The sequence below is a fragment of the Polistes dominula genome, unplaced genomic scaffold, assembly GCF_049000335.1.
Source record: "Polistes dominula isolate Pdom_NZ unplaced genomic scaffold, Pdom_raw_medaka contig_24, whole genome shotgun sequence".
NCBI classification, from domain to species: Eukaryota; Metazoa; Arthropoda; class Insecta; order Hymenoptera; family Vespidae; genus Polistes; species Polistes dominula.
The window spans coordinates 5,108,780-5,126,934 of record NW_028301150.1 but is presented as its reverse complement, the minus strand read 5'-3'; the positions used below and the strand labels follow the sequence as shown (position 1 = coordinate 5,126,934).

At 28.8% G+C, this 18,155-nt stretch overlaps 4 protein-coding genes across 6 annotated transcripts; 2 read left to right on the top strand and 2 right to left on the bottom strand.

The window, feature by feature from the left end:
* Positions 1–141: 141 nt before the first annotated feature.
* On the top strand, positions 142–2,704 carry SerRS-m (Seryl-tRNA synthetase, mitochondrial). Its single transcript, XM_015319182.2, has 4 exons — positions 142–269; positions 606–1,336; positions 1,414–1,581; positions 1,683–2,704. The coding sequence occupies exons 1-4, from the start codon at positions 210–212 to the stop codon at positions 1,987–1,989; spliced, it is 1,266 nt and encodes a 421-aa protein (XP_015174668.2). The 5' UTR covers positions 142–209; the 3' UTR covers positions 1,990–2,704.
* Positions 2,705–2,787: 83 nt separating this feature from the next.
* On the bottom strand, positions 2,788–5,672 carry kra (basic leucine zipper and W2 domain-containing protein kra). The gene is made up of 7 exons (XM_015319184.2): positions 5,514–5,672; positions 4,664–4,735; positions 4,146–4,426; positions 3,757–4,061; positions 3,356–3,599; positions 3,045–3,264; positions 2,788–2,945 (listed from the first exon to the last, which is right to left on the bottom strand). Exons 2-7 carry the CDS (start codon positions 4,722–4,724, stop codon positions 2,797–2,799), a joined length of 1,260 nt encoding a protein of 419 aa, XP_015174670.1. The 5' UTR covers positions 4,725–4,735; positions 5,514–5,672; the 3' UTR covers positions 2,788–2,796.
* A 365-nt stretch (positions 5,673–6,037) lies between these two features.
* Positions 6,038–11,683, bottom strand: Ide (Insulin degrading metalloproteinase). Of its 2 annotated transcripts, none has more exons than XM_015319177.2 (14): positions 11,556–11,683; positions 10,722–10,933; positions 10,155–10,655; positions 9,568–9,770; positions 9,246–9,494; positions 8,773–9,165; positions 8,565–8,674; positions 8,338–8,482; positions 8,017–8,127; positions 7,825–7,948; positions 7,504–7,710; positions 7,142–7,434; positions 6,825–7,034; positions 6,038–6,756 (listed from the first exon to the last, which is right to left on the bottom strand). In XM_015319177.2, the coding sequence occupies exons 1-14, from the start codon at positions 11,618–11,620 to the stop codon at positions 6,511–6,513; spliced, it is 3,069 nt and encodes a 1,022-aa protein (XP_015174663.1). In that variant the 5' UTR covers positions 11,621–11,683; the 3' UTR covers positions 6,038–6,510. The 2 variants fall into 2 exon arrangements, with proteins under 2 accessions (XP_015174663.1, XP_015174662.1); XM_015319176.2 differs by lacking the exon at positions 11,556–11,683 and adding an exon at positions 11,057–11,448.
* On the top strand, positions 11,590–14,606 carry Smu1 (Smu1 spliceosomal factor). 2 transcript variants are annotated; one of them, XM_089177514.1, is made up of 7 exons: positions 11,590–11,725; positions 12,379–12,445; positions 12,530–12,673; positions 12,753–13,510; positions 13,587–13,688; positions 13,767–14,103; positions 14,190–14,606. In XM_089177514.1, exons 1-7 carry the CDS (start codon positions 11,661–11,663, stop codon positions 14,286–14,288), a joined length of 1,572 nt encoding a protein of 523 aa, XP_089033640.1. In that variant the 5' UTR covers positions 11,590–11,660; the 3' UTR covers positions 14,289–14,606. The 2 variants fall into 2 exon arrangements, with proteins under 2 accessions (XP_089033640.1, XP_015174912.1); XM_015319426.2 differs by lacking the exon at positions 11,590–11,725 and adding an exon at positions 12,158–12,293.
* Positions 14,607–18,155: the final 3,549 nt, after the last annotated feature.

The following is an 18,155-nucleotide window of genomic DNA, read 5'->3' as shown; positions in this document are numbered from 1 at the left end:
GATGTGTAAATTGATGCAAGAACAATTATTTAATACTTTTATTCATATATAAGCGAGAATTCTATTAATATATATTTGATTGATAATAAACTTATTATAATTAAGTACAAGATCCATCTAAAATAGAAAATTATTATATAGGTTATCTATTCACAGTGTTTATGAATGCATAGTATTATTATATTATTTTAAATTATTGAAAGGACAAAATGAATTTTAAAAATAATTTACGTCAATTTTTTATTGAAATTAGAAGATTCTATACGCAGGTGTGTATTTTATAATCCTTTTAATTTCACATAATTTAAAATTAATTGTAAGTAATTTTGTATTGTGTGTGTATTTAATATCATATATATATATATTATTTTTTATATTAATATTATATTAATATTTTATAGATAATATTTAATTTTATTTATATTTATTAATTTAATTTAATTAATATTAATTTATAGATAATATGTTATAAATAATATTAAAGTATAACACACACACAATATACATATATTGTTATTTAGAGTACATATGCACATCTCATTTTAAAATTACTTTCTTGTATTTTAAAAAACTCACATCTTAAAAAATGAACGATTTTCTTACAGTATCAAAAGTTAACAAAAAAGAATTTTGAACTTACAAAATTATGTATGCCAGAACCAGAATATAATGTCAAATTTTTATGCGATCCTTTAAATCGTGATTACATTGCTAATAATGTAAAAAAACGAAAAGGAGTTGGTGACATAGACAAGGTCCTTGAACTATTCAAGCAAATAGAAAAACGTGAAATGTTTTTAAATGAATTAAGTAAAATACCAAACGATACATATTCATCTGTATTTGAATATGGAGATAAACCACACGTATTGAAAGTATGCGGATCTAAACGTGAATATAATGTCGAGCCCAAAGATTTTTCTTACTTAGCTAAAAAGTTAAAACTTATGAGATCTAAAGGATTAGGACCTATAATGGGAAGTCGATGTTATGTATTTCAAGGTGAATTGGCTGAATTGGAAAATGCTCTTATACGGTATACATTAAAAAAATTAATTAAACATGGATTTCAACTTGTATCTGTACCGGACATCATACCAACTGAAATTATAAAAAGATGTGGCTTATTAGTGGATGGTCCAAGAACACTTGTATATAATTTGAGTAAGAATTATGGAGATGATTATAGTTTATCGGGAACAGCTGAAATGTCATTAGCTGCCAAATTGATCAATTCGAAATTTTCTTATAAAGATTTACCATTAAAAATGACAGCTATTAGCAGATGCTACAGAGCTGAAATATCAAGCACAACAAATGAAAAAGGAATTTACAGGTAAAACACAACTTTGCATACTTTTGCAATCGATTAAGAGAATCAGTTATGAATTTTGACTTTCTTCGTTTATTCAGGGTTCATCAATTTACTAAAGTTGAAATGTTTGTTTGCTCCGAACAAAACAAATCTTCAGAAGTATTTCAATATTTACTAGATATACAGGAAGATTTATTTTCTTCTTTAGGATTACATTTTAAAATACTTGATATGCCGGCTCATGAATTAGGTGCTCCTGCTTATAGGTAGTTTCAATTTTTATTTAGAAATGAACAAAATTCAACTTTTTCAATCACATAAAAATTGATGAATTCAATAAAACTTTGTATGTTTCTTTTTCAAATAGAAAAGTAGATATGGATGGTTGGATGCCTGGAAGGAAATTATTTGGTGAATTGTCAAGCTGCAGTAATTGTACAGATTATCAGTCGCGCAGATTGAATATAAAATATCAATCACCTAATGGTGAACTTCTTCATGTTCATACATTAAATGGTACAGCTTGTGCAATACCTCGTATGATGATTGCATTATGTGAAACTCATCAAACCGAACATGGGCGTATTAAAATTCCGGAACCATTGGTACCGTTTATGAACGGCAAAACATTAATACGAAAGCAACCAGTTGCATTGACGAGTATTTACAATTAAAATTTGTAAAAATTATTATATTGTTATAATTTAAGTTATAATTATAAAATGTAAGAATCTAAGAAAAATATAAAGTCGAAAAATACAACAGAATTGATATTTTATAGATCTTTTGTTTATTTGTATATAAAATAATAAAATTAAATGTTATAAATAATTTGATCATGTCACTAATCTGTCAACTCTACATTTTGTAGGAAAATAGGATTCACTAAAACTTCAAGTCTTAAACACACCACCTGATAGTATATTTTCTATAAACTAATACAATATTATCATACAAATAGAGAAAGATGGGATTCCGAAAATTGTACGTACACAGGGATAAAGATTTTTTTTTTCATAATTTCTTTGTTATTCCGTATATATTTTGTGGTGGAGTTATAAAAATGTAACACAAAATATTTTTTCTTAAAGTAATACAATTCAGACACATTGTAAATTTACAATTGTCATCTTTCACGCTAATTAGTAGTCGATATTATTATTATTATTGTTATTTTCTTTTTTTCTTCTTATTTTTTTTTTTAACAATTTAAACATCTTTTTTCTTTTTTTTGCATCTGTCTAATCTGTAGTGTGTCTGATTTCCCCTATTGTTGTTCGTCCTTTCAATACTTCATGCAGTATTAATAATTTCATCATTTTTTTTAAAATGTCTCAATTATTTTGGACAGAATGCAATTTACTTATTGGCAATGATGTTTATATTTTTTTCTGAAATCAAATAAATCAATCTCAAATATGAGAAATCTTTGATTATTCCTGAAATAATTACAAATTATTGATTATACTTACATCTGTAATTTAATCCTCTTCTCCTGATTCTGATTCTTCTTCGGCATTTTGTAACCACTCTACAAATTTTTTCATTTGGTCCAAAAAGAGCATTTTTCCTTTAACAGAGTGTCCCTCCTTGTACCACTTCAGAATTACTTCTTCTGATATTACGTCAGCTGAAATATAAATAAAAACAATTTTTTAATAAATAAATTTTAAATACGTATAAGAAAAATTATTAGAAGAAATAATATTATTCTTTTATATAAATATACTTTTGTAAAAGAGTAAAACGATCTTCTGGAAGACTTTCATAAAGCACATGTTCTCGTAACAGAACTCTTGAACTTTAAGAAGAAGAGCAAGCTCAGATTTGGCAGTGCACGTAAAAGCATCAAACAATGGAGTATAAATTTTCAAATGTTTTACTGCTTGTTCAGCTACCAGTTCTTCCTTTTTATTCCATTCTGCCTGAGTCATTACAACGCTCCAAATCTGAAAACATTTAATATAATCAAAAATATCTATATATATAAAAATTCAAGAAAATATAAAACAAAATTAAAATATCAAATATCACAATTACCAATCCAATAACTTCATGCTCAGGAATACCACTTTTTTGTGCCATTTCTTTGACATCTAATATTATATCCTTCATAGGTCTTTTGTTACCTAAATCATCTATAAGTGATTGTTGCAAATCCCTTTTTGCTTCTTGACTTGCCTGAGCTTTATGGAGTTTTACTATATCAGCTAAACCAACAGCTTCGAAAACAGATCTAAAGTATTCTTCTGTTCGTTTATTTGGTGGCACGAATTCCATTAACCTATTTATTGAAATATAATATTAGATATTTTAATTAAGTTAAAGAGAGATATCGTTTAGTTTATAATGATTACATTTTCTTTTCACTTAAAAGTATATTAAAGTAAACATAATGAATATTCTTGATAAAAACGATAGTCAATCAAATTTTACTATACCTTCCTTCAATTCCACCTTTCTTGAGCGCAGTCATTAAACTAGATAGACCCTTTTCTTGTTTCCAAGTCACAAAGACTTCTAGTAAAAAGTCTAATGCTAAATTGTCCTTAACCAAGTGTTCATTAATAAGAACAGAAAGAACAATGGGTGGTACAGATCCATTAGAGATCCATAATGCTGTCATTCTTGCTAACTTGATTCTGTTTTTAGGTGAAAATCCTTTCATAAAAACTAGTACTTTTTTCATTTCTTCCTCAAACATTTTTTCCAAGTACTTGTAACGCCGCATGAGCTTGATAAAGACCTATTTATGTGACAACGACAATGTATGATATTTTGTTCTGTATATTATATGTAAAAAATATTGTAACACATTATATGTTATTACCTGTTCAAAATTTCGCATTGATTCCATATCTTCTGCTTGTTCGAAAACACAAGCAGTTGTCTTAACCGGCTTGTCGCCATCTAGAGCAATAGAACCCCCTGGTACGAGGAGGCCACCAGCTATTAGGATGTCAAATAAGGCCTCTCCGTATCGACGATAGTCTAACTTGGAGCCAGCTGAATCTAAATACTTGGAAATAGCTTCTAAATCGTTACCAGTTTTCTCCAAACCAAGTAAAATTGCATCTCGAAAACCCGTTGGATCATATTTTTCTCTTTCATCTGTTTAATGTAAACAAATGTTGTAAATCTTACAATAATGATACAATTTTATTTTAATTTCATAAGTATTTAGTAATCAGTTAAAAATGTTATCAAATAATATTTGCTTCAATTAGAATCATTCAATATTTATACGTAGGATAATATTTTTTTTCTTTTTTTATTTTTTTCTAGAAAAATTATTCAATAGCAAATATTATTTGTTTCAAATGAAAAATATATGTTACTTTATTTTACCTCTTTTTCTGGTCTTTATGCGCTGACCAGACAGTATCGGTTTTTCTATTTTTTGACTCATACAATACCCTTCTGAAATAATAAACAACAATAACAATAATATTAATCGAAGATATACATTTCAATTATATCGAAACATAAATTTAATTTACGAAATATTTTTTTTATCAATCTATTTTATTTTAATTCTATTTACTTCAATAAAGAGAGAGAGAGAAAGAGAGAGAGAGAGAGAGAAAAAGAAGTATAGAAAAATTGTTCTTTCATATATATATATATATATATATATATATTGGTGTGTGTATATACGTGTATATGTATACAGGTATATATGGATACATATATACATATATCCGTATATATGTATATATATATATTATATACATATATATATAAATACAATTTAACGTGTTTATATTATTATAATTGAGTATTATTTTTTTGAAAGAAAAAATAAATGATTCTAGAGACAAGTAGAGACATTTTTAAACGAGTTGTTAGAAGTCAGAAACGACGCTTTAATGATTGGTATAACTGTAATATGTAACTTTGAAGTTATTATTATTAGTAGGTTTCAAGAAACTTGCATATATTAACGATTTTAATTCTTCCTTACTCAATTTATGAAAAAAATGGAGTATAAAGATAACATTTACTAATAATGGAAATATAACGTTGCACGTATTATAAAAGTTTTAGATTATTGAAAGTCTGAGGTTAAGGTTGCGCAGCAAATCACGATGGCCGAAATCTGTGTGAAAATCTTTTAACCTTTTTCCTTACATATATATTGTACAACAAAGAATACGCGATAAATCTTAAATTAAAATAATTGACATATTTTGCTTACGTTAATGCACGTACAACTGTAGAACCACTCTTTTACAGACGTTAAAGTTATACGAGGTGCTTCAAGGAGGACTCTGGACACTCGAGGTCAGCGAAACCAAAGAGAATTAGTCAGGGAAGAAGCTATGGTTAGCAAATTACAGATGAGCAAACAATATTTACGAATTTACCATCACCCATCTTTTACGCCATCTATAGTCTTTAAAAGAAGAAATATGATCAGAAATGGGGTGTAAGTCTTTCCAAGAAAACGATACTGATTGGTGAGATTTAAAAGTTCATAGAAAATCGTACCAAACGATATTTAATACAACGATTAATCGATTATTATTCGTATTGTCTAACATTGTAAAAATGTGTCATTGACGTATGATAAGAATTCGTGATCAGTTTGACCTGGATAAATCTAATGTAAGTTTCTACTTAAAATCTAATGAAAAAGAGAAGAAATTTACAATCAATTCATTTATTTTTCAAACTTTTAGAAAAAACATTTATTTCAAGGTTTAACATCATTTAAAATAAAAAGAAAAGAGATTATTTTAGAAAATATGTGCAGAAATTTTATTAACGTTGGTTGGAATTTGAAAAATTTTGAGCATAATGTTGAAACAATTATTTTGTCAGTCAAACTGACAAGAAAAAAATAAAAATTTATTTTTTGTATGTATCAAGGCTCAAAACTTTTCAATCAACTTTACGTGTTAACCAATGAAATATAACATTAATCTCTGAAATGTTAAGTATTTATGTATATATATTATCGCGAAAGACCGAAATTGTAAAATTTGAAGACTCACATGATTGCTTGTCAACATATATCAAATACATAGGTGAAAGACCAAATATTTGGATTTATTCTTATAAATTAATATTTCGGACATACACCAAGCGACCATGTGAATTTTGACACTTTCAAATTTCGGTCTTTCACGGTACATATATATATATATATATATATATATGTAATTAAAATAAAACTATGTTACATAAAATTTTTATAATTTAGAAGAGCGATTACCCTTTTTAGGTAAATCAACACAAGGTGTAAATCGTGGGTATAAATGTTGGGTACTTTTAAATGTTAGAATATCATCAATTTTTGTAACCTGAGTAGTAATCAAATCACTTGAAGATTCAATTTTATTCTCTTCGCTATTTTCTGTTTCTAATCCTGCACCTCCATCTGCCATAGAAATTACATAAACGCTAAATTTACTTCGTTTTTTATTGAAAACAAGATCCTGCAAGTATAAATTATGAAATCGTTAATAACAGATGATTTTTTTTCTTTTTAAATAATTATAAATACCTTGAAGAAAGTTAATAATTGTTCTTTCGTTATAGTCTTTAGATATGGAATTTCAATATCTAATCGAGCAAAATTATACTGTTGTGATGATATTTCCATCCAAAATTCTTGACTCAAAGTATTCAACCTTTTAGGCTTTTCTAAGCGATGATCCGCTAATGATTCTTTATGTGCATTGAATTCTTTATCTGACATGTTTGTTATATTTTCCTATATTGCAGTAAACAATAAACAAGTTTAAAAATATTATTGAAAAATTAAATAAAATAATTGAGAGAAATAATAGATGAAAAAAATAGTATCATTATTTAGCTTACCAACATGGTATTCATGAAATTGTCGATTCTTGATTCTACATATTTGGGATGTTTTGTACTTTGAACGATAACTCTCATTCCCTGTACACCATTTGATCTTCTTACACCAGCAAATACAATATATCCTAGCTGTTCTTTAGTTCTTAAAATATTGAAACATGGTTCTTGAATGATTTGTCCCAAAAGTTCAATCAACATGTTTGTATTTGTTGTTTGCATACCACTCTGGTAATATATTTCAGTACAAGAACTTTTGTGGTATTTATTTTCTATTTCGAATAAGAAGTGACACCCTGCAAATAGAATAAAGTATGATCAAATTAATATTATCATTAAATCAGATATGATGAATTGTATATTACCATCTTCTAATTTAAGTTCACGTTTGACTAATAATTGCCTTGGTGAAAGTATTACCATATGTGGCAAATTATTTCCTAAGCTTGATTCAACTATGCGAATCAAATCAATGGCTTCTGACTTCGTATAATTACCATGTACAAGACACTCTACATGTATATTATTTAAGAAATATTGTAAGAATGTGCTTAATTGTTTAATTGTTAAATCTGAAAAAAACAAATATATATATATGTAGATAATAGACAATAAATTAAGATATATCAAAACATAGAATTAATATGGCAAATTTATAATAAAATAATTGATAAATATGCATTTACGAGAAGTTGCTGCTTCTAATAAATCATCTTTCATCCATGTTTGCTCAACTAATAAAGCAGCAAGGTAATACACTGCATGTTGATAGGGTTGCTCAGTGTTAAAATTTCTTAATTCTCGAATATACTAAAATTAAAATATTACATTAAACATATTGTGATTAATGTTGTTACAATATTTATTAATATACATACATTTTCTTTCAAAATTTCAAATCGTTCTGGTGCAAATTTGAAGTTGACCATACTACTTATGATCTTAGTTAACAGGACACTTAGTTTGTGGTCATAGCCTTCAATCGAGAGCTAATAACATAATTAATGATGACTATTATTACCAAACTATGCAAAATGACTACCTAGTTTTATTATATTATCATAAAAAAACAAACTCCTATGTGATGATATGTAACTAATAATATACTAATAAAAAATTAGACTATTATGTGTGAATATAAATAATTTTAAATAATATATTTTAAATAAAATTAAAATAATAAACAAAAATTAGCTTACTACAACTCCGTATTTACTGTTGTTTATTTCCCATGATAGACCAGCTAATTGTGCGTCGTATGCATACTCAGCCAAAGAATCACGAATCAAACGAACGTACATTAAACACGAGTTGTAATTAACTGGATCTAAGCATACGATTGGACTGTGGATTAAACATAAAAAGTTATATATAAAAACGATAATATGAATTTGTATAAAATAATATTATTTGGAGAAAATGTTACCTTACAAAATTAAGCATAATATTAGCTTTTGGTACTAAATATTCGTCATCCTGTTTAAACCACACTCTTAATAATGGTGTATCTTCTACAATTACAGGATATTTGTTTGACTAAAAGTAAAAAAACGAATTATTATGTAATAGAATATATATAATCATATTTATACTTATGTGTAAAAAAAAAAAGAAAAATCAATATTATTACATACATCGGCTGGTAATTCTTTTAGATCAAATATGCTTGGTATGAACTCATTTTTAAGTGGTAATGCTAGATCTGAGTTAGGCGGACATTTTTGCCATCGTTCAATTAATTCTAATGATATTTTTTCTTTTTTAAATTTGGTTCCATACCATTTTTCTGATTGATTAGCCAACTTTTTAAAGTGTTTTCCAACTACATGTACTCTAATATTTGTTGGTTTTAGATATTCCATTACATGAGTAATTAACTCAGGTTTCCATTCTAAGAAAAGATGTTCTGCAGTTAAAACATCTTGCATATCATACAGATGTAATCCCTGTGCAATCCAACTCACATATGATTGCGGTGAAGTTTTCTCTTTAAATCGAAAATTCATATTACCAATACTTTTATATTCCTACAAATAAAAATATATCTTACAGTCAAGTTGAAAATGTTATATAAAATATAATATAAATAAATGTGTTTTGTCTATACCTCATAAATCCATTTAATTGGTTCTTTTTCCTTAAGCATATTAATATATTGGAATGTTAACATGATAATATCATCAATGTGATCAATACCTTCTACACTTAAATCAGCAGAAATTTGAAAAAAGCTAAAACCTTTAGGAGATGGTGATCTACCTGCTACTAAAGAATTGCACCAATTATATGCTTTAAGAGATGAAAGTAATGAACCTGCTCCTTCATGTCCCAATAAATGTGATATATAATGTGTTGGCTGAAAAATAAAAATAAATTAGAAAAATATGATCATAGGAATACGAACGTATTCAAGTAAGTATTTTGATTACCGCAGCATTATAATCTTTTCGCAAATCAGGAATAGGAAATATCATATTTAAACTTCGTGTATCTTTTATCGGTACAATGTACCATATATTTGCAAGATCATTTTCAGTAAAAGGTTCTTCAGACCACACTGGTATTTCTATTTCTTTGTTTTTTACTTCAGAAAATAGATTTACAACTATCCTTTCAAGTTCCTCCAAGCTCTCTAATTAATAAATTAAAAATGTTAAATTACATATTAAAAAATATGTAACTTAACATTTTTATTATGGCAGAGTTAGCTTTGTAGTTTTATCACTGTATAGATAGCTTGTTTTATATTGAAATGTGTATTAATTATAGAAGTACTGCGGAGTGTATATAAAGTAAATTAGTGTAGCAATCGATATTTTGATGCTTTAATTATATATTTAGTTATATCTATGTTATTATGAAATAACAATTAAATAATTTATATTATTTTTATATAGTCGCTATAATGGTTTTCCATACTTAGTGGGAAACCATTATAATGGTACGTATTATCTATAGCGTTAATAAGCAAATAGTCTAATTTAAAAAAAAATAATATTATATTATATTTACATACCTTTTCCAAGAATACATAAAGACATAATATTAGACGAATAATACTTGTTATGAAACTCAAGTAATCTTTCTCTAACATTTATACCTTTCTTTTTTGGTATAGTATCTAATGTTTCTTTATTACCAGTACCAAATTTAGAGTATGGATGATTAGGTATGGCCGATGATTTTTCTACTTGACGAATGCGCCATACATCATTATTTACATTTTTTTCGTGTTCAGAATGGATTGCATTAATTTCTAATTCTGTCATCGATTCAGTAAATAATGGATTCGTAAAGAATTGAGCAAAACGATCTAATGCATCTTTTAATTTATCTGGAGTAACACTAAAATAATAAATAGTATGATCCATACAAGTAATAGCGTTACTGGCACCACCATTTTGAGATAGGAACATATTATATTCATTTTCTTGAGGATATTTCTCTGTTCCCAAAAATAACATATGTTCACAAAAATGAGCTAGGCCTGGTAAATCGTCAGGATCGCTCATGTAACCTTCAAATAAAAACAAAAATATATTATGCATACAAATAATGAATTCATACAAATTATGATCATTACCAATATGAACGTCCATAGCTGCAGCACTTCTATCAGTCGTTGGATCACTTACTAATACTACTTTCATATGATTAGACAATAATAAGCCTCTATATGATCTTTTATCGTTTGATGATTTGTTAATTTCATATCGTTTTTCAATATAATCGTCAATTAACGTAGTTGACATACTTGATGATAATGATGCAGCTTTATTCTCTGGTAAATTAGCTCTAAAAACAATGATAGAATATAGTCTAATTTTACGTGAATACAGTAAAAAAAGTATATAATATTGTACTACTATACTTATGCATATTATGTTGATATAATATAATTAATAAATACTTTCTTACTCAGAAACACCAATTTCTGTTGGCAAAGCCTCTTCATTTTCATTTAAATCCTCATGGGATAACATTATTGCAATTATTATTTAAAAGTAGAATATTAAAAGCAAATAGTTGTTTTAAGAATTATGTTAATTATTTAAAATGATCATAAATAAAAGACCCTTTAAAGTAGTCACTTTTTTATTTATATAGTTTTATTTGAATGACAACAAATTTAAATAATCGAAAATATGCATTGAAACGATTGATAATTATTATTTAATACTATTTATATAATCAATTAATTAAAATTTTTCTTAAACATGCTTTTATTATTCACTCAAAAATATTAACACGAATAATAATAATAAAGAGAACACGAAAGCATTTATGAAATATGAAATAACTTAATGATCACTCATATGGGTTATATGTGAATGACGAAGTGATATAGAGAGAAAATGCATGTGATGCATGTATGTGTATGTATATATGTATGTGTGCAGTACAGTTGGTATCGTACCTGAAGAATAAAGATTGAGAAGGTACATGAAGTACACGACATTTCATTAAACGTGTCAAAAACATTTTATAAATTTTATTTCAAATTTTATAAAGAAAAATCTAAATGTGTTTTGATATATATGTGATATATATATATGTACATATATCTTATGATGGTAAATACGTGAAGTAAGTCGCAATAATTTCTCTTGATTTCTAATCTATCGAATATTTTTTTTAGGTTCAATTTATTTTATATAAATTTTTTAATTTGTCGAAAACACTTTTATAGAATTTAAATAATAATTATTATTTCATCTTTTTTTTTGATAATTGTTTAGTTACAATGACTTATTATAATATAAAATATTATATTAGTTTATCAAATAATTTAATAAAATAATTAATTTATATTAAATAAAAATTAAATTATATTTTATTAAATAAACTATTAAATAAAAATTTGACTTTCATGATATTTTATCGCACATTAAAAATGATAACTTCATATAGTACGTTTAGTATAATATGGTGCATTTTCATTGGTTTATTAGGAACAGTATAATCCAATCAGAAGAGACCTTTGAACGGTAATCTGGTATATCTAGTCTTATCCTACTTTACCGTCTGGATATATTGACTACATTTATGATTGAATGTTCGTTGTGTTTTATTGACATAACATAACCAAAAACAATCTGTTTTAATGTTAATTATTTTTCAAATATACAATGTCTATTGAAATAGAATCTGCCGAGTAAATAATATATTTATAATGTTGAGAGATATTATTTATTATAACATGAATAAATATATTATATCATATTTGTTTTTTTTTTCAGTGTTATTCGTTTGATACAACAATATTTGAAGGAAGCAAATTTAGTAAAAACATTACAAACCCTACAGGTATTTGACTTAATATATTTATTAATTTACATTTTATTTATTTTATTTATATATTTATATACGATTCTAACGAAATACACACAGGAGGAAACAGGAGTATCGCTCAATACAGTGGACAGTGTAGATGGATTTGTAGCTGACATAAATAATGGTCACTGGGACACAGTGCTCAAAGCTATACAATCTTTGAAGCTACCTGATAAAAAGCTCATAGATTTGTATGAGCAGGTAAATTATTTCTTTAAATATATAATTAATTAATAAATAATCTTATAATAATAAATAATCTCATTATGTTGTATTAAAGGTTGTTTTAGAATTAATTGAATTGAGAGAATTGGGAGCAGCGCGTTCTTTATTAAGACAAACGGATCCTATGATTATGATGAAACAGCAAGAACCTGAAAGATACATACATCTAGAGAATCTGCTTGCTCGGTCATATTTTGATCCACGTGAGGCTTATCCAGATGGAAGTACAAAAGAGAAAAGAAGAGCATATATAGCAACTGCCCTTGCAGGAGAAGTTTCCGTAGTACCTTCTAGCAGATTACTCGCTCTTTTGGGTCAAGCGTTAAAATGGCAACAGCATCAAGGTTTATTACCACCAGGTACAACGATAGATTTGTTTAGAGGAAAAGCAGCAGTGAGAGATCAAGAAGATGAAAAATATCCTACGCAGTTGTCAAAGCAAATCAAATTTGGACAAAAATCACACGTAGAATGTGCACGTTTTTCACCGGATGGTCAATATTTGGTCACCGGTTCTGTAGATGGTTTTATAGAAGTTTGGAATTTCACAACGGGAAAAATAAGAAAAGATTTGAAATATCAAGCTCAAGACAATTTTATGATGATGGAGCAAGCTGTTTTATCAATGTCATTTAGCCGTGACAGTGAAATGTTAGCAGGTGGTGGACAAGATGGAAAAATTAAAGTATGGAGAGTACAAAGTGGTCAATGTTTAAGGAGATTTGAAAAAGCACATTCAAAAGGGGTTACTTGTTTACAATTTAGCAGAGATAATAGTCAGATTTTGTCAGCTTCATTCGACACCACTATAAGGTAAATGAAAGCTAGTTTATATTAAACATTTATATAAACATGAAATGTACTATTACTCTATTTTCCTTATTTTTAGAATACATGGATTAAAATCTGGTAAAACACTTAAGGAATTTCGAGGACATACTTCATTTGTCAATGAGGTTGTGTTTGCGCCTGATGGTCATAATATTATTAGGTATTAATAATTGCTTATATAATTCTTTTGTTAATTATTACATGTATATACTAATTATTAATATTTTTGATTTTCTAGTGCTTCCTCAGATGGTACAGTAAAGGTTTGGAGTTTAAAGACAACGGAATGCATAGGAACTTACAAATCTTTAGGTGCTGCCGATTTAACAGTTAACAGTGTACATCCTCTTCCAAGAAATCCAGAACATTTTGTTGTTTGCAATCGATCAAATACTGTGGTTATTATGAATATGCAAGGACAAATAGTAAGGTCATTTTCCAGCGGTAAAAGAGAAGGTGGAGATTTCGTATGCACTGTTGTAAGTCCACGCGGTGAATTTATTTACTGCGTTGGTGAAGATCTTGTACTTTATTGTTTCTCCACATCATCTGGCAAGTTAGAGAGAACTCTTAATGTGAGTAATTTATTATAAAATAAAAAAAAATTCACAAACAACCTCGTTTTCTTTCTAAAAATTTTGTTGATTTTCTATGATTGTAGGTACACGATAAAGACGTGATCGGTTTAGCGCATCATCCTCATCAAAACTTGTTATGCTCGTATAGCGAAGATGGTTTATTAAAGTTATGGAAGCCTTGAATGGACTAAATGTAAGGACGTTTGATTTTCTCTGAATTAAATCAATTTTTATGCAGTGAGATCATAATGCGTTTCAAAGTTTAAGAAATGTAAGTTTATTTATTTTAAATGATCATCTTTACAATGTATTACTGGGAATTGCTCTACTAATTTTTATATTATGAATACAATTGATGATCAGTGAATAATAAGTGACATATATGATTCTATGAGCTGTGGAAGAGAAGATACGAACCGATGATTTAGAACACTTTTTATGAAATATTTATATTATGGTTCGTTTAATAAAAAAGAAATTTTTAAAAGAAGTAAAAAAAAGTCATTCTGCTTGTACGATTGGATTTCTTTCTTTCTTTTGGTTAAACCAGTAATTCGCAAAAGAAAGAAAGTAAGCGTGAGCACGTTCCGCCGTCGAGGAAACGTCGAATATCGCTGAAACATTCAAACTAACGCGTCGTTATTTTGACGTCGAACGCAATAATAGACATTACGTGCCGATCCGGCTGTATCTGATTGTTCGAACCTAATCGTTACGGCAAGTCGTCTGTGAGGGCGGGAGTAAACGGACAGGTAGGTAGGTGGATGAAAAATAAGAGAAGAAAAAAGGAAGGAACCGAGAAAAGAAAAGAAAGGAGAAAGGATGGAAAGAAGGAATATATAGATGGAAGTTGTAAAAGTGGGTGGTGGTTAAATCGAGCGAGTATCGGATAGGTATATAGGGTGATTTCGATAACTGCATAGAAATTAATGGAAAATAATATAAATCTACAATAGATTTGTGAATATTTCATTCGATAAAATATTAATTTTTTTCATAATTTTACTTTATATAATATTTTAATATATATGAATTAAAATGAAAAGAATCAATTGATGTAAGAAAAAAAAATGATAGTGTTTAAAAAAAACAAGCTATTTAAATCTCACAGGTATATTTTGATTCATGTAAGAAACAAATAGTTGTATACTGAAAATTAAATTTCATAAAATTGTGCAATATTTATTTTAGTTTTTGTTGAAGATAAAACATTAAAGCTAGTTTATCTCAGTTCAATTAGAATCACCCTGTATAGTTGAAGGAAACACGTAAAGGTACTATGTACCGCGTAGAGAATCCATGGGCGTGCGCGGGCCACGCGGTAATTGGGCTCGAACAAATAAGCAATTACTATATTTCGGCTCGGCAAATATTATAATAACGGGCTGGTAGGGTTAACCGGGTTATCAGGCGCACGATCGCCGAATTCAGGCGTTTTAGAGAGCGCCAAAACCGGCACCGATTCGTTACTCCTTTTTTTTGCACGTTTTATGGCGAGACCGAACGAGGTTTCGTTAATATCTTCATATATAAAGCGATCCCATTCGATTTTTTTCTATTTTCCTTTTTTTATTTCTCTAGTCGTATATATCGACGGCGCCATTGATCCTTCTCAAACGAGAACGCATTATCCCTTTTTTTCCTCTCTATCAAAATAGATAGCATTGAAATCATTTTAATTGAAGTTTTCAATCTTTTCGTCTAATGCATCCCAATTATAAAGTTGAATCCATAGTCAAAGTCACTGTCAAATTAGTAGGAATACTTTTTCTTTTACTTACTTGTAATCATATTTTAGTATATAATTTATTTGTAAATTACTACGAATTTTTAAAAGTGATTGTCTATAATTGAAAAGCGCAAAATTGGGAGAAAAATCTAACTTTCCTGTGTGATCTCCGTGTCGTAAAGTGTAACTGTACGTAACTAATGGACCGGAAGACCGTTCTTTTTCCTCTTTGACATTAGTTAATGTGACTTTAATGTACTACGAGGAATGTTTGAGTTAAATTACCTTTCCTGTCGGCATTCTTGTTTATACTTAAAAAGACAAATTAATATTGATCTCCTTTTGATTCATCGATCTTTGTAAAATGAAAAAGGAACGTTGCAAAATGATCATGACACTGACGAAGCCCATTATATGAGGGGAACTGCGTTCAACCGAGTTTGGAACCTAAATTGAAAGGACATTCGCTCGACTGATTTTCTTTTAACTTCCTCTTTTTAAATATATCGTCGTACGAGTTCTTTTCAAAACTACGCATTATAAATTCTCGAATAAAAAGATAAATGTTAGAAAGATCGTGTTTTAACACTTTGAGTACCACGTTTATCAGTAAATGAAGACTAACAACTTTTCGGTATACGGGGTTGATAAAAACGCTTAGAGCAATAATTCGTTGTATTTTTTTTATCTGTGAAATACACTTGGCGCTGGAAGTGTTAAAATCGCACTCATAGGGGCAAGAATGAATGTGTAAATTTCGTTAGTTTCGAAAAGTCACGTAATTTGATTGTTTTCTCGAAATATCGGTCGCGTGTCATCGTTCCACTCTAGGTTACAGCTAACACGCTAACAAATATCCCGCTCGTGCTTTCCTTCTATTCTTTTATTCGTTCCTTGCACCGACAGTGCAAGTTTTCGACACGATCGGGATACTTTGAGCTCGTTCCCGTATTTCCGGAAGATGTCCAATTTCGCGATCATAATTTGTTAATAATTGGACATTGGTTGTGCCTAGAGTGGAAAGGGAGTCTCATCTCTCCTCTCGCTAGCCAACTGGCCCCAGGTGTGTGCACGGGGAGCGTGGCCGACGCGTGCTTCTCCCTCTTTTTAGCCTTCGTCTGGGCGACCGACCGAATCAACTCGACTCCATTTTCTCTCTCTCTCTCTCTTTCTTTTTCTCTCATTCTTTCTTTTTACAAATTATTTTCATCAAAATATTTTTGATTAACTTACAATTATCAATGTATGTAACCACTTTATCCCTGATCGTTAATAACGTCGTTAAACGTTGTTCATAGAAATCATAGTCATATTCGGGCTCGACCAATGTTACCTCGGAAGTTTGATAAAAAATATTTCAGGATCAGTGTCTTCGTTCCGGAAGAACGATTCGTGACTCGACACCAAAACCTTACAGCCACGTGTCCGTTAAAAAAGAGAATTTAGTGGGCTTCAAGTACACAATGAAGAAGCGTTATATTTGACTCTTTATTAGCTCCTATAACATTTATATTTTAGTATTATTATTGTTATTATTCAAATGTATATTTAAAAGCTAAATTATTTATCAGATTATTAGTTCATTTGTATAATCCAATTTTACTGTGATTTCATTTAATTTCGATGAAATTCTTAAAATTGTGTTTAAAGTAAAACAGAAGTAAAAGTCTTCACTTTTCATAGTTCTTAGTTGCGAAGTGGAAGCTCGTCGGTACCTTTCTCGTGGGAGGATGATATGGAAAGTTTCGATCGTACCTAAATTCGGTATTGCGGCGAGATCTCAAGGGATTTGCATTCGTGGATAGGTGGTAATTACTCGCAACGGAATATCGCAATTATCGAATTAACCCTCGCACCCCCACATAATTGCTTGCGACTTCACGATTTAAGTGGATAATCACTGGGGATCACGGAGGTATGTTCCTTGGCTCGCTGAAATTTGGCAAGCGTCAGAATATGGGGCGCCTCTTCGAGGATGCACCGTGTAATTTTACCTTAACGCTAAAAGTACGCGCTTTTTTTAACGCCAAATTTACCGGTTCTTTCAATCGACGACTACGTTTCGTTTTCGATTTCATGAATTTCGTTTATCTCGAATAATTCGAAAAATTGTTTGGGAAATAAATATTTATACCAGTTTTCTCACAGATTCTTCGTTTTAATTATGTTTCATTATGAAAGAATCAAGCGGCACGGAATTGGTTCAACGCTAAGAAAATGGGATCTTATTGCTGATCGAAAGGATCCTGTCGGTCACACAGGAGGGTGCCGCATTGTTACTTTGTAACCACCACTGTCTCTCTCTCTTTCTCTTTTTCTT

Bases quoted from the DNA above. Each gene is read 5' to 3' on its own strand.
- SerRS-m (XM_015319182.2), top strand. From the start codon at position 210: ATGAATTTTAAAAATAATTTACGTCAATTTTTTATTGAAATTAGAAGA. The intron at 270-605 runs GTGTGTATTTTA...ATTTTCTTACAG, and splicing joins TTAGAAGATTCTATACGCAG to TATCAAAAGTTAACAAAAAA. The intron at 1,582-1,682 runs GTAGTTTCAATT...TTTTTCAAATAG, and splicing joins TTAGGTGCTCCTGCTTATAG to AAAAGTAGATATGGATGGTT.
- kra (XM_015319184.2), bottom strand. From the start codon at position 4,724: ATGAGTCAAAAAATAGAAAAACCGATACTGTCTGGTCAGCGCATAAAG. The intron at 4,427-4,663 runs GTAAAATAAAGT...TACATTAAACAG, and splicing joins CATAAAGACCAGAAAAAGAG to ATGAAAGAGAAAAATATGAT. The intron at 4,062-4,145 runs GTAATAACATAT...TCACATAAATAG, and splicing joins CAATGCGAAATTTTGAACAG to GTCTTTATCAAGCTCATGCG.
- Ide (XM_015319177.2), bottom strand. From the start codon at position 11,620: ATGTTTTTGACACGTTTAATGAAATGTCGTGTACTTCATGTACCTTCT. The intron at 10,656-10,721 runs GTAATGATCATA...TTTTATTTGAAG, and splicing joins AGCTATGGACGTTCATATTG to GTTACATGAGCGATCCTGAC. The intron at 8,128-8,337 runs GTAAGCTAATTT...TTATGTTATTAG, and splicing joins ACAGTAAATACGGAGTTGTA to CTCTCGATTGAAGGCTATGA.
- Smu1 (XM_089177514.1), top strand. From the start codon at position 11,661: ATGTGTTTTGATATATATGTGATATATATATATGTACATATATCTTAT. The intron at 13,689-13,766 runs GTATTAATAATT...TTGATTTTCTAG, and splicing joins GATGGTCATAATATTATTAG to TGCTTCCTCAGATGGTACAG. The intron at 14,104-14,189 runs GTGAGTAATTTA...CTATGATTGTAG, and splicing joins AGTTAGAGAGAACTCTTAAT to GTACACGATAAAGACGTGAT.